General features: G+C 40.2%; 1 protein-coding gene across 1 annotated transcript in view; it reads right to left on the reverse strand.

The window, feature by feature from the left end:
- STAG1 (STAG1 cohesin complex component) overlaps positions 1-13,510 on the reverse strand; it is a 170,082-nt gene that overhangs the window by 135,845 nt on the left and 20,727 nt on the right. Inside the window, exons 3-4 of the mRNA XM_086618038.1 lie at positions 12,200-12,302; positions 2,277-2,441 (exon numbers count right to left, since the gene is read on the reverse strand). Coding sequence (XP_086474164.1) covers positions 2,277-2,441; positions 12,200-12,302 — 268 coding nt within the window. The remainder of the gene's footprint in view (positions 1-2,276; positions 2,442-12,199; positions 12,303-13,510) is intronic.

The following is a 13,510-nucleotide window of genomic DNA, read 5'->3' on the forward strand; positions in this document are numbered from 1 at the left end:
GTGTAATCTCAGAATATATTAACTGAATTTTTCAGGGCTTTCATTGCTGGAAGCAAACTTAAAAAAACAGTATAGAAAAATGTAGGTTCATATTACATGGAAAAAAACAAATATTGAGGTTCTGACCTCAATTCAGATATATGGCTCTTGTCTGAAAATTTGCAATACTAACAAAATTGCTAAAATTGGCCACAAAAAACCTGCATCGAAACCATGAAAAACAAAAATGCCCAGCATTCCTAATGGTTACATCAAAATCTCTAAGCTATTAAGGAAAAAGAATATAAAGACACTAGTAAATTTTGTTTATAGAACCTTGATTTCATATGGGATTAGAAGTGCAAGTTGAAAAATACTAAATCACATTTTAATTGCATCATCTTTCCACACTTTAGAGTTTCTTTCTTTTTCTGGGAATATTTTTACCAAGAGCAAAATTTTCAAAGGTGCACAAGCGAGACACACTCTTGAAATTAGGATTGGTGCTACTAAATTTGGCACAAATCTTTTATGTCTGTTTGCACATCAGGCTTTCAAATAAACTTGCCTATTCCTTTACTATTTGCTTATCATTTCTCCACTGCTTAAAATGTGCTGTCTACTTACGTCTCACATGTGTAGGCTGGGCACATTTTAAGTATGTGAATATGTGTACGTGCACACGTACAGATACACAAATATACAGACACACAACCATCTACATATGCATATACAAACACAAAATTTCTAAAAATAATTCCTTTGTATTTAAATTCCAAAGGTTTCTTAATACAAACATGCAGACAATTCATTTTTAGCATTTCATTTGCAGAAGCCTTCCAAGGGCATCTCTTTTGAAACAGATGAAATGTATCGCAGTCAATTCCACACACACACAGCCAAATACCAAAGCAATCACTCCTTCCTCTTCATTTGACTCCTGCAAATGTCAATAACTCTAAGACAAACATACTACATAAAGCATATTGTATGTTCTGTTCCACAGTAAAACCAGCAAATAGACTCCAGATGTTTCCTCAAATCCTGCCAAAAACGAAATTTGAAAAAGTGCTGAAAACCAAGCAAAGTTGGAAGCCCTGAGTTACAACATGTAGGAAGAAGCAGCACAAATAATCTGCAGCTTTGTTAAGAGTAAATTTGTTCTGTCTTCACCTCCTAGATAAGAAGGGTCAATCCTGAATAACAGTAAATAGAGCAACTATGAAGAATAAAAATTCTCATTTTCTTCCTGCTTACTACTCATTTAAAATAACATCTTAGACCTTCTACAGATTTGAGACTAAGAGAAAATTTTCAACAGCTTTCACTTATTTGGAGGACTAGATTCCTTTGGGAGTTGATATTAGACTCAGCTTTTAGTTACACCAAAAGTAATACTGAAAAGGGGACTTGGCCCCCAATTTTCCTAATTTGTAATGTTCTCATATTTGCACCACAAAGACAAAACAAATTAACTGACACTGCAAGAGTCCTGTTTTGTTGAAATGTAAAATAAAGGTTTGCTTAAACAGTGTTTCTCCTTTGAATGCCAAAACCAAATCGCTGAAGCACAGTAGCTTACTAAAAGCATAAAAGTACTGGCAAAACCAGTCATCTATAGAGGTTCTTGATGTGGGACTCACCTGGCCCCATCAATCCTGTAAAAACTCTGAAATTGATCAAAACATAAAGGAGCAAGAAACACTTCCAGAGGCGACTCACTACATCTTACACCTACTTATTTTACAATGAAAAATTTGCCTTCAGGATGTGTCCACCTCTGTCCCTCAGACACAGAAGAAATCTAGGCAACCAGTTTAGCCTTCACCTGCTACTCTGGTGGGGACAGCAAGAAGAATACAAACTGTAGTGCAAAGTACCCAGAACTGCTTGTGTCAGCAGGTATTTTTGGAGGGGGGGGCGGGGAAGGCAATCAAAAAAAGCCTTGGATCCGTCACTAGTATCATATACATTTTCCTCATGTAAAACTTATTACAGGATATTCTTTAATGGACTGCTTATTACCAACACGTATTTTCAGTTTGAAGAATGAACACTGTAACGGCGAATTGGAAATATATGGCTTTCTGATCTGTCTCTTGTCTTTCAGAAGTACATATGACAGTCCCCAACTCGACCAAAGCACATTCTGTCCCTTACTTTATCATACATAGACAGTCTATGGGACCAATACAGGTTGTGAAAAATACAGCTGTTTACAAAAGCATAGCTTAGACTGAACTTCCAGAGACAGGATATACTGAATTGTGAAAGGGTAACACAATTAGTTACTGTACCTGCATAGCACTCTTCCCCAGCTTAACCACCTCAAACAAAGTGACAGGGTCCCCTTCTCCATTCTGCTGAGGGTGGCCATTAGCTCTTCCACGACTTGCTCCTCTGGCTCCAGATTCAGAACGACCCTTGTCTGCTGGAGACTTCCGAGGTTTCTTAGTGGCAGACTGGGCAAAGAAAACCAGTACAATGAAAATTTATTATAGCTATATCTGAAATCACTCAATGTATCTTTAGAAATTACATATAAATATCAAACACACATTTACACACTCATACGTGGATGTACACACAAGGAGCACAGAATAAATCAGGCTGGTAGGGATCTCCGGAGGTCTCCAGCTTGACCTCCTGCTCAAAGCAGGGTCAGCTATGAAATTCAACCAAGCTGCTTAGGGCTTTATCCAGTCAGGTGCATATATTTTATTTATCAGTAGTTGTTCAGGAACAACTTAAAAGCCACTGTCACGTCAAGGGAAGTAGTGAATTCCCAGCACTGGGATTACCAGTTCACATCTAGACACGTGTTAGTCTTATTCAATACAACCAGATAGTCAACAACATGGCTAAAACTAGATAAATGGTAGCGAAATATGGACACGACAGCAAAAGTGTTTTTTTTTGTTGGCACACAAAACAACACGCAAGCAACTTGAAGGTTACACTTAGGACAATATCCTCATGGTACCAATCACTTGAGTATACTGTCAGGCAGTTTCTACTACAACTTTTAATAAAGAACATGAAGTTAACATTTTTGGTTGCATCTTCCAATTGCAGACATGTTAAGAATTTTCCTGCAGAGGAATAGGATTTCAGTTCTGGAAGAGAGCTGGTAGAAGATAGACCTGTAGTCTACCTTACCCCTTACTTTAAAAGGGATCACTGCTGGTGGGACCAGACAGCTAAAGAAAAGGGCAAGGTAGAGTGCAACTGCAACTGTCTCTTGCAAACATTCAGTGAAGGACTGACATAGTGCAGATGGAAAGCTTAAAATAATGGTACAATCCCTGTGAAAATTTTTTTGGATAACATCTGCACTCATGATCAGAAGAACATGCACTCTCCCCCAATGAATTTTTGAACACGTGCAAAGCTGCCTTTATCAGTAACACGAACTGTTTGAGCTCTACCAAGCTCCAAAGAGACACACGACCACTATTTAATAAAATGGCAAAGAATCAGAAGTAAATTGACTCTTTTGAGACATATAATCCACGTGCTTACTCAGATTGAGCGACAGTAAATCATAAGGACTTCAACTAGCTGCAAGTACTGCTAAATGAAAGCAGGAAAGAAAAGGGATGCCTTCACAGAAGCTAATGGGAGCCCCCTCTAAACGCAGCTTTTCTCAACATGTAATTCAAAGGGAAATATTAAACCCCACAAGGATGAAGGGAAAGCAAACAGGAGATGGACATGAAGTGCACACATCCAAAGACATCTTGTTACTGGAAAGCAATGAGAAATGTCACCTACACTGGCAGGAGGACTATGGACCAGTGTGCAAAATGAGTAACCACTATACACGTAAAGGCTCAGTTTGAACTCCACTTTTCCAGCTATCCTGCAGAAAGGGGGTGCTTTGACCAAGACTCATAGTTTCAGCTAGAAGGGTGAGAACACCAGTGTGCTCTCAAAGAGGTACAGAAATAGCTGACAGATGTACTTTTGACAGAATTGCTGGACAAAGCCAGGTTATTCAAGTCCAAGTAAATATCTCAATATCCTGGACCTGAATTAACACCAGATACAGTACTGAGTCTACTTGAATAACGTTTCTCTCTGGTATAGATTTTCTTTTGACAGTGAGAACATCTCTCACAGCAGAGAAACCAAGTCTTTCACTTCACAAAAGCCATTTTGCATCCAAGCTGGGGTAGCTAAATCCAGATGCAGGATCTGTACTGAATCCTACCTCAAGAGACAAAACAAGCAAAGGATCCTCCACTGAGAAACTGAAGAAAATCTAAACCTAGAACTTTCTGAGTTAGACAGGAATCAACATGGCCTTCAGGTGGAGAGATACTAGAGGAAGAGTGTCCATCAGGTTTCGACTTCAAAGCACTTCCACACCCAGTGGGCATTTGACAGGAAGCCCAAGCTCAATCCTACTCCAGAGCGCAAATATGAAACAAGTCATACGTAGGACCTCCAGCAACTGCCTGGCACTCTAATTATGAAGTTTTGCAACCACAAAGCATGGAAGTTACTCATTAACATACAATATTACACGCTGTTGTCAGACATTACTTGCATGTAGTGTCCCTGAATTTACAGTAAGAAACCTTGCAGGCCATCTTGAGAGATGTGAGCTTCATAGAGGGTCCTACCTCTGAGTACGAAGTTGAACAGATAACCCTATCCCTGGATGGAGACATCCAACACCACTAAAGCAAGTGAAGGAAAAGTATGGACTGGCACATCCATTGAAACACAGAGGACTCCTTCATGTCAGAGAGTATCTGTGAAATACCTGCTGAGGTAGGGCGCTCTTGGAAGTCAAGTGCCAAAGTCAAGCTACAAATCTAAAAATTATGTTTGGCATTGAGGATGCCAAACAGAGGTAGTCCTGCATCCCAAAACAGAGACACCTGCCTTCATGGGAAAGGGTGGTCCTTCAGCTCAACACAAAAAACGTCATCCTCTGATATCATGAAGAGCTTCCACATAGAAACAGCCCTGCCCAAGGATGAGTGTGGCTCCAGTAAACCTGTCAGACTATCACTGACAGGTGTAAAATGTGATGTTTCATAAGATCAAACACAGCAAACTTGTAGCAAGTCTTGTGAGGATCCGTCAAACGGTCATCAAGATACAGGAGAACCCCTGCTTCCTAACAGGAACAGTAACTGTGGTTATTGTTTGCCCCTTTACACCCTTTCAGCCAGAAATTTCCTGCTTCTACCTAAAGCCTCCTTAAATTGACAGTCATGCTTGGTATTTTTTTCCTTTTTAAATGTCAGTCTGTCAGAATCTTGAGGTAGGTAAGAACTGATTGTTTTTCAGACTCAAAACTTACTTCTCCCCTGTTTACAAGAGGGATCTCTGGAAAGTCATGGAAAAGGCAAGCTAGTCTGAAATATTATATCTAAATGTACTCGTAACTCCTTGTAACGATTTCCATAATGCAGGCATCGGCTGTAATGGCAGAGCCGACAGTGAGGTGAATGAGGACTAACAGAGGGAAGGATAAAGAAGCACGACCAGGTAAGCGAGCCGGAGGCTTTTTAATCACACACCAAGAAAGGTGCTGCTGGGAGCTGTGAGCCTGTAGCAGTTACATTCGTGCTTTCACTCTGAGACCCAGGACAGACAGTCGGACTGGTGGTAGTGTCAAAATGGACTGAGTTGCCAAATGAAAACAGAAGTTACTAATGATTTGTCAGATCTGTGCAGCAGATTCAACTGACAACAACTGAAGCTAAGGGTTTATACATCAGAATGCGCCACAGAAGTAACTCTGAGACGGCCATACTGATGACCACACAGTTTACCTGTTGCTTTATGGCTTAAATTCAGGCAAACAGGAAACAAAATACTTACTCTGACTGTAGTTAAACTAAAATGATGACAATTCAGAATTTTGTAATAAAGTAGCTAGATAATACCTTTCCTTTCACGTATTTAAAATAACTGTAAAAAAAAAGTTACCTATGTTTGTAAAATACAGAGTAAGTTAATTCACATACTACCAAAAAAATAAAAAAAAGTGAAAGTGGCTTCACATTTTCCATTAACATTCCCCGAGTCGATCTGATGCACTTCACGAAGAAATAAAGACAGTAAAAGCATTACAGGTCAGTAACTTCACTAACCTGCTGCCTTAAATGATGGCCTCTATGTGCATTCACATCGTAAGGAATTTAAAGCAATATTCCATTTTTCAAGAAAGCTGGAAGAAGCTTTTTAACCTTCCACTTGAGTAAGACTGCAGAACTTGCTTCTCAAAGGCATCATCCTGAGAGGCCTCTGCATTATAACCTCGTGTTACGCAGCAGAGTGGTCTTGTCTGAGCTATTTCTGAACAAATCCTTATTAAAAAAAGGTTTTAAAAAAAGTTCTTGGGTTCAAACGGTCAGTCCTTTGGACTTTCATCACAGAAACAAACAAGGTGCTCCCTGTGAAAAGCCTCATCCTGCAAATAAAGACAGATGCAGGCCCCCTAACATTCAGTGTGCAGAGCTGCTTCAGCTGTAGCACATGAAGCTTATTAAAAAAAAAAAAAAAAGCTAGTGTTAGGGGGTGGGGAGGTGTCACTTTTTTCCATCCTTATTTTAAAAGCCAGAAAGAGTTCTAAAAGTGATCTTAAAAAAAATCAAGAGTCTGCTATAAATGCCTGAATCATTTCTATTCTTCTAGCTGAGGCAATTGTTACCAAAAAAAAGATTATTTCCACAGAAAAATGAATAACAGATTAGATTGCCAAAAATACAAGGACCGTCCCATGAAAAGCTTAAAAGGAAAACTTGCAATGTCATTAGAATTTCTGCACCAGGAAGCTACAAGTGACAGGACAGAGAAGTCTTCGCATATTGGCTGTACGTGCGCTGCATTTCCACAGAACTACAGAAAGACTTATTCATTTCAGTTTTAAGGGACAGACCTAAAATATCAGGCAAGCAATCTGAAACAGGACACTGATGTAAGTCACACCAAACCACAAAGCTCGACTACTACGAAAAGAAATCACTCCAAGAAGATTCCTTCCTAGTATTAATCAGGATGTGTACGATTTGGAACTAGAAGGAAAATTCAGTCCCCTGCAGTATCTAATACCCAAGCTACAAGACTAAATAAGGCTAAGAGTCTGCTGCAAAGTTAAAATTTCCCACATGAATGCAAAGATAAGGTATTGTGGTCTGTCTCCTCCATATCAAAAAATAAAAAAGGACCTGAAAGCAAAACCTTACAGTCTGCGCTGGAGACAAAAGGATCAGACGTGCCTTGTTCCATCTTGCCTTGATAGAAGAATCTGAGGAGACGACTGGAGAAAGGCATGCTGCAGCCCTGAGTATGGGATGAGAAAGACACCAGAAGAAATCTTGGAATTGCCACCTCTGGAACAGAAAGACTGCTGTTTCTTCCTTCTCGTCTCTGAGTCCAAGAGGCTAATGTCTACTCCTACTTCACAGCTGAAACATATTCCGGGATCTCTCTCGTTCCCTCAATCGCTAACAGCTGAGGTTTAAGCCAAGCTATTCTGAGCTCCTGGGCAGGTAAGGCCAGATAGGTTAAAATAAAGCATGCCAACAACCTTGAGCAGAGAGCGTGGATCCAAGAGAGGAGACAGAAAAGGACAGCTAAATGACTGATCTGAGCCTGAGCTCACTAAAGCGAAAGCTGTACTGCATCATAAGCCCCTGGGCTTCCAAATCCCCTACGCAGAACAGGAGGGTGCATCCACAGCTATGTATTTCAGTAATGCAGCAGACAGAAAAGGCACTTTTAGCCAATGCCACTGAGCAACTTCAACCACAGAACTGTTATGGGCCACTCCTCAAACACACCTCAGGCACTTCACTAAATACATACCCAGGTGCTATGATCACACACAGCATCGCATAAATACACGCACCAAAACGTCCCACTGACTGCACAGGTTCAACTCTTGGCCAGTTGTTCCACAGGTGTCTGGTCTACAAGACTCAGTGTTCAGAAGCAGACATGGGCAAGGGGGATGCCAGCCCCAGCCATTGCCAACGCTAGAACAGGACAGGGTGCAACTCCTGCTACATCCATAGCAAGGGTTGGTGAATTTGGGACAATCAGGTTAGAGTCTGGCAGTTACTTTGAAAAACCAAAGCACTTAATCTCTTTGTAAGTTGACTGTCTAGTCTACTCAGTTACGTAGTCATCAGAATAGTCTCTTAGAGAAGTGGAGGGGCAACTTGGAAAGCAGCATTTTCAGGAAGAGAAGGTTCCCCAAAATATTAAGGTTCTCTATGAACTGAAGAGGTATTTGCTACAAATGGTAGATTTCCAAATGAGGACCGTCTCCTTACAAAAGCCTCAAATCGACAAAGAGGAAGGCCTTTCTTTGGAAAAAAGTATGGAAAATCCTCTAGTAGTAGCCCATCTTTCTGATAAAAGGTCAAGCCCAAGCTATAACACTACAGCAGGAATCTATTTAAAACAAATACATACATCTATTTGATGGTATACATTGTGTGCAGCTCTGTAATAGAACCATGCAGCCAGACAAAACGGCACAGAAGGGTAAACTCTCTTTCCAAAAGAGGTCAGTATGTTTATGGCAAATGTGTCACTGTAGCTGTGATGGCCTAAGGACATAAGCAAATCAGCATTTGCAGGCAGAGATCAAATCTTATTGGACCACAATATTTTAGTTAGGGGGAAAAAAAAACAACACAAAAAACAGGTAAGTCTTTGGGCAGAAAAGCCTTTTTTTAGATCTATAACAGAAATGAAAACCAGCAAAGCTAAGTATCAATTGACAAAAACAGCTCTGAATTTAACCAAATATTTTAATCTGTTGCACATCTGAGAGTAAAGGTAGGTGGTACCTGTGGAGAAAATAAAAATCACATTAGCAGATGGAAGAGTGCGGGAAAAACGTCAGAGCTGCATCTCCTGTAAGAAACAGATAATTCACCTGAGGAAAGTGGGTGGGTTGGCAACATGGGTAGGGGAGCAACGTGGAGGAGGAGGGAAAGGGAAACACAGTGTTTGCCAAACCAGTATCTCAATTACTAAGTCCATGACTTTCATTATCAAATAATGTTATAAATATAATTGCCCAGATTAGACTTTCCAAGGTATTTGCATTTCTCTTCAAGGAGATTAGACACAGAGTGGCTTTTTCCTTTTCAGTAATTTTTTTTTGTAGGAGAACCTTATTTATTCCTTTCCATTGCTGTAGTATCAATTATGAAGGCAGGATTTGATTATGTATACAAACATATACATTCTGTCAAGTCACCCAAAAAACTGCAGCAAAATACCCAAATTTGTGGAGCAAAAACCACCATTTATCTTGGCTTTAGCAAGGTTTTCAACAGCCTCCCATAATATTCTTGAATTCAAACTGGGAATTTATGATGTGGATGGGTAAACAACTAGATGGGTGGAGAAGTGGTTGAACTGTTGGGCTCAGAGCACCCCGGTTAATGGACCATCCCCTACGTGGAGGCTGGCGATGAGGGAGTATGACAGAAGTCTACCTGGAACATGTCCAGTTTCCCATCTTTATCAAATAGCCAGAGGAGTGAGAGAAAGTGCTCCTGTCATGTGCACAGATGACACCAAACTGGCGGGGAGACTGCTTAATGACATCAAGGGCAAGACTGTTATTGACAGCCTGAAGGACTGGGCTAACAGTACACTCAAAATTCCACATGGACAAATGCAAAGACATACCCTTGGCAGAGGAATAAATCCCTGCACCAACACAGGCTGGAGACTAGCTAGTCAGGGGTCTTGGAAGACAGCAAATCGGACGTGAGACAGCCTTGTGCCTGAGCAGCAAGGGCCATCAGCACCATGGGCTGTATAAATGGGAATAGAGCAATACACCAAGGAAGGAGATCATACCCTTTCACTCAGCACTTCTTAGGCTGTATCTGGAGTATCATGACCAGTTTTGGCCTTCTCAATGCAAGAGAAGTATTGATAAACAAGAATGAGTTCAGCAGAGGGCTACCTACATGGTCGGGGGCCAGGAACACTCTCCTGTGATGCTTTTTGCAGCGGCATACAGTGGAAGGACAATTGACAGTAGTCATGAACTAAAGACAAGTTCTGATTGCCTACAAGGGAGAAATTTTTCACTAAATAAAATGAAACAGATTGCTGAGAGAGACTGTGCAGTGTCCAGCCTTGGTGGGTTTCAAGACCAGACTGGAAAAGCCTCGATCCCAAAGCTGACCCTGCTCTGAGCAGGTGGTTGCAATGAGAAATCCTGAGGCCCCTCCCAGCCCGATTCCATGATTGACCATTGTTGTTTCTCTGCTCTGAACCTCTTCCATTCCTAATATATTCTTTTGCAAGATTTTGGGGTGGAGGTCTAGAGGGGGAAGAGAAACTTCAATTGTGCAAAGTATTCCAAATTTTGGCAAATCACAGTTTTATAAAGGACACAGTATTTGTTTTATTCTCTATTCTCTTCCTCAGAGTTTTAAGACTGGATTTGTTTTTTTGACCTCTACTGAGCATCAAGATGATGCTTTCACAGAATCATCTATGATAACCCTAAGGTCTTTCTGCTTAGGAGCAACAGTCAGCTCACAGCCCATCATTTTATGTATGAAGCAGCAGCCGTTTCCTCTGTATGTTCATCATTTTACAACCATGTGCCCTTAATGAGCCTGGAGTTGTTCTCAGCAGAACAAGCAATTGCTCCTGTAGAAACTTGATAGCTGGACCAGTAGAGTGCTTCAGCAAATATTCCCAGAGGAGCTACTAATAAGCTCAAACAGAGCGATGAGAAACGCCTGTTGAAACATTCACTTTTCCCTTCCAGTGGAAGCGTGGTGGGTACAAAATACCCGTTGCATTGCTTTAACTTGAGTTCCTGCACTCTGACAACCTTCTGGGTTAGCAAACAGGTTGCACCATCCTCTGTTTTTTTTTATTAGATCTGCAAAAACTCATAGATTTACTAACGAGATATTCTTAAGATAAGTTCTGATTTTGCCCTTTGCTTACAACCTATATGAACAGATGACCTGTTCTCTTCCTGTAAAGAAGCTCCATGTTTGTAAGCAAATCTGTCCACCTGATGAAGAATGCACCACCACAGGAAACATTGTTTAAAAGCTTTCAAAAAGGAAGGTAACACGCTCAGAAAAACCCAGGATTTAAAATGTTGGCTCCCATTGTCAGCCCAGAAACTGCGATGCAAATTGAAAACAAATTCTAAGGAGGAGTTTGCTCCACCTTGGCCAGCATGCTGGAGAGAAACACATGGCTCTGTCCATTCTTATAGCCTCACTAGCCCATGCTGAAGGAGTTAGACTTAGCGTAAAAACAAATAAATCTCAATCTGCTACTGTTATACATATAGTACATTCACATTGGGGGTGCGCTTGGAGACAAACACTAAGAGGAGAATCAAAACCATTAATAACAAACACACAGAAGTTCCCACCAAAAATCTTATTCCCCAGTGTGTATTTCAAGTGATACAATCAGGAGAACTACATGTGATGACCCTGAAAAACTAAAATGAAGGACAACACAAGACACGGAACTTTTTCTGTATTTTCCAATAAATTGGCTATTTTATAAAATAAATGAAAATAAAAGAGAAAGCTTCCTTAAATATTATGTGTAAAAGATAATTGTTTATGTATGTTCCCATTCACGGGCACAGACTAGCAAAGAACGGCAAATATCATTCAGCAGACAGCACTATTGTCTGCTCACTGTGCTAGTGAACAGGTTGAAGCTCCCAATCTATACGTAGGACATAGTGCACATCAATTCCATGGATTTTTTTAGATGTGTTAATAGATCTTCTGAGGCATTTAGTTACTACTATGCTGCAACTCTTCCATTCACATTAAGAGATGATCGGTGACTAAAAGGATGGCTCAAATGTCATTTGTCACTTAAAATCCATTACAACTTTCAAAACAGAAAGTGGTTGTGCTTACTGAGATTATTCTCATGTCTTGAAGAACATTGTAAGATGACAATAATAACAAAATTGTAATGTTCATGTAAGTAGTTAGCAAAAGAAAAAATAATAGCTGTTATGAGTTCGTTTTTATGTCCCTTTTTAAACACTCCAAACATTGTTTGTATATCAATCTGATAAATATTTCGCACTACAAGTCTTCATGAAGTTTGACATAGGGCTCATTAAAAGCCTATTTATGTGACCACAAGATGATTAGACGAAAAACAGTTTGCAGTCAATTTTAAATAGATGCATAACAAAACAAAACTAAATTACACATACTGGAGGCCTGCCAGGACGGCCCCTTTTTCTTTTTCCTTTGACTTCTGCTTCTTCAAGCTCACTGCCAGCATCTGAATGTGCAGTAGTTTCATTTGTAGAATCCCTAGGGGGGGAAAAACACTAGATAAATTAAAAGGATTTGAAATCAACAAGTAATCTATAACTGACTGATTAAATATTTAGTCCTAAGCCAGGAAAAAAAAAAAAAAGAGTCAGCATCAAAAGGCTTGCCACATTTATTCTGCAAACTACGGAACTAAGCATTGTTAGCCCTGCCAAAAAACCTTACCTTTTTATGGGCTGGAATGTCATTTTATAGACTGGAAGTTAGTTAAGCTAACAGCTTCTTTTGAAACCACGTCACACTTCAGAAACTGGCTATATTGAACAGCACATTCTCAATATATCCATTCTGCAATGTATTCAGGAGTATCACCTTTCCCTCACTCTGAATAACGAATTCCAAGCTGCTTTCAAGGCCATGAGAAAGCACCTGAAGTCCAATCCCGCTATCACGTCATTAGAACGGTTACACAAGCTCCCACTCGGGTTACACGCTCGAAGACAATGCTACTGTGCAGCTGTTCATAAAGAGGGGATTAGCACTGACGGTGAGGCACAAACCAGAAAACGCACTTTGATCTGAAGACATTTCTGATTCTTGCAGTGAGAAAAACATTTTTACTTGTACAATGAAAAAACTTTGACTAGAAGAGAAGCCCACAGTATTGTTTGTCAGCCATTCCTGTTTTAGACTTAAGATCAGACAAAGTAGGGAAAAAACATGACCCCAGTTTCTCCTCCTCGCCCACAAGCCAAGCGCACAGGTCCTCCTCTGCCTTCAAAACAGACCTGGCTGCTTGAAGAAACTCCGCTTGTAATTGATCTTCTAAGGCATGAAATTTTGCCCAAGAAGAGCCCAGAAATAAAACCATACCTGTGACTCATGTACTTTATTTTTAGTCTGCAAGACCACCAGTGCATGAGATCTCTGTAAATGAAAGACTAACTGTCATAATGTCCAAGATTACTTGAAGATGGGTTGAATCTAGCTCCAATTAGAGATTCGTTTAAATCCAGTATCATTTCCTTGAAGTGAAAGGAGTTAAATTGCTGTGTAAAACTTGTGCAAAGGGAAGGTGAAAATCAGACCATTTCCATTATTTTATACAGCCTCACACACAAAAGTGTTTATTAGTGATCTGGTTTACAGAAACTGAGAAGCTTCGGTAAGCCAAGATCTACTCAGATCTTCGACAGTCTTGGTTTTGTTTTTTTTTTAATTGTTTTACAAGTCAGGAATACTTCACA

The sequence above is a fragment of the Tauraco erythrolophus genome, chromosome 11, assembly GCF_009769465.1.
Source record: "Tauraco erythrolophus isolate bTauEry1 chromosome 11, bTauEry1.pri, whole genome shotgun sequence".
Taxonomy (NCBI): Eukaryota; Metazoa; Chordata; class Aves; order Musophagiformes; family Musophagidae; genus Tauraco; species Tauraco erythrolophus.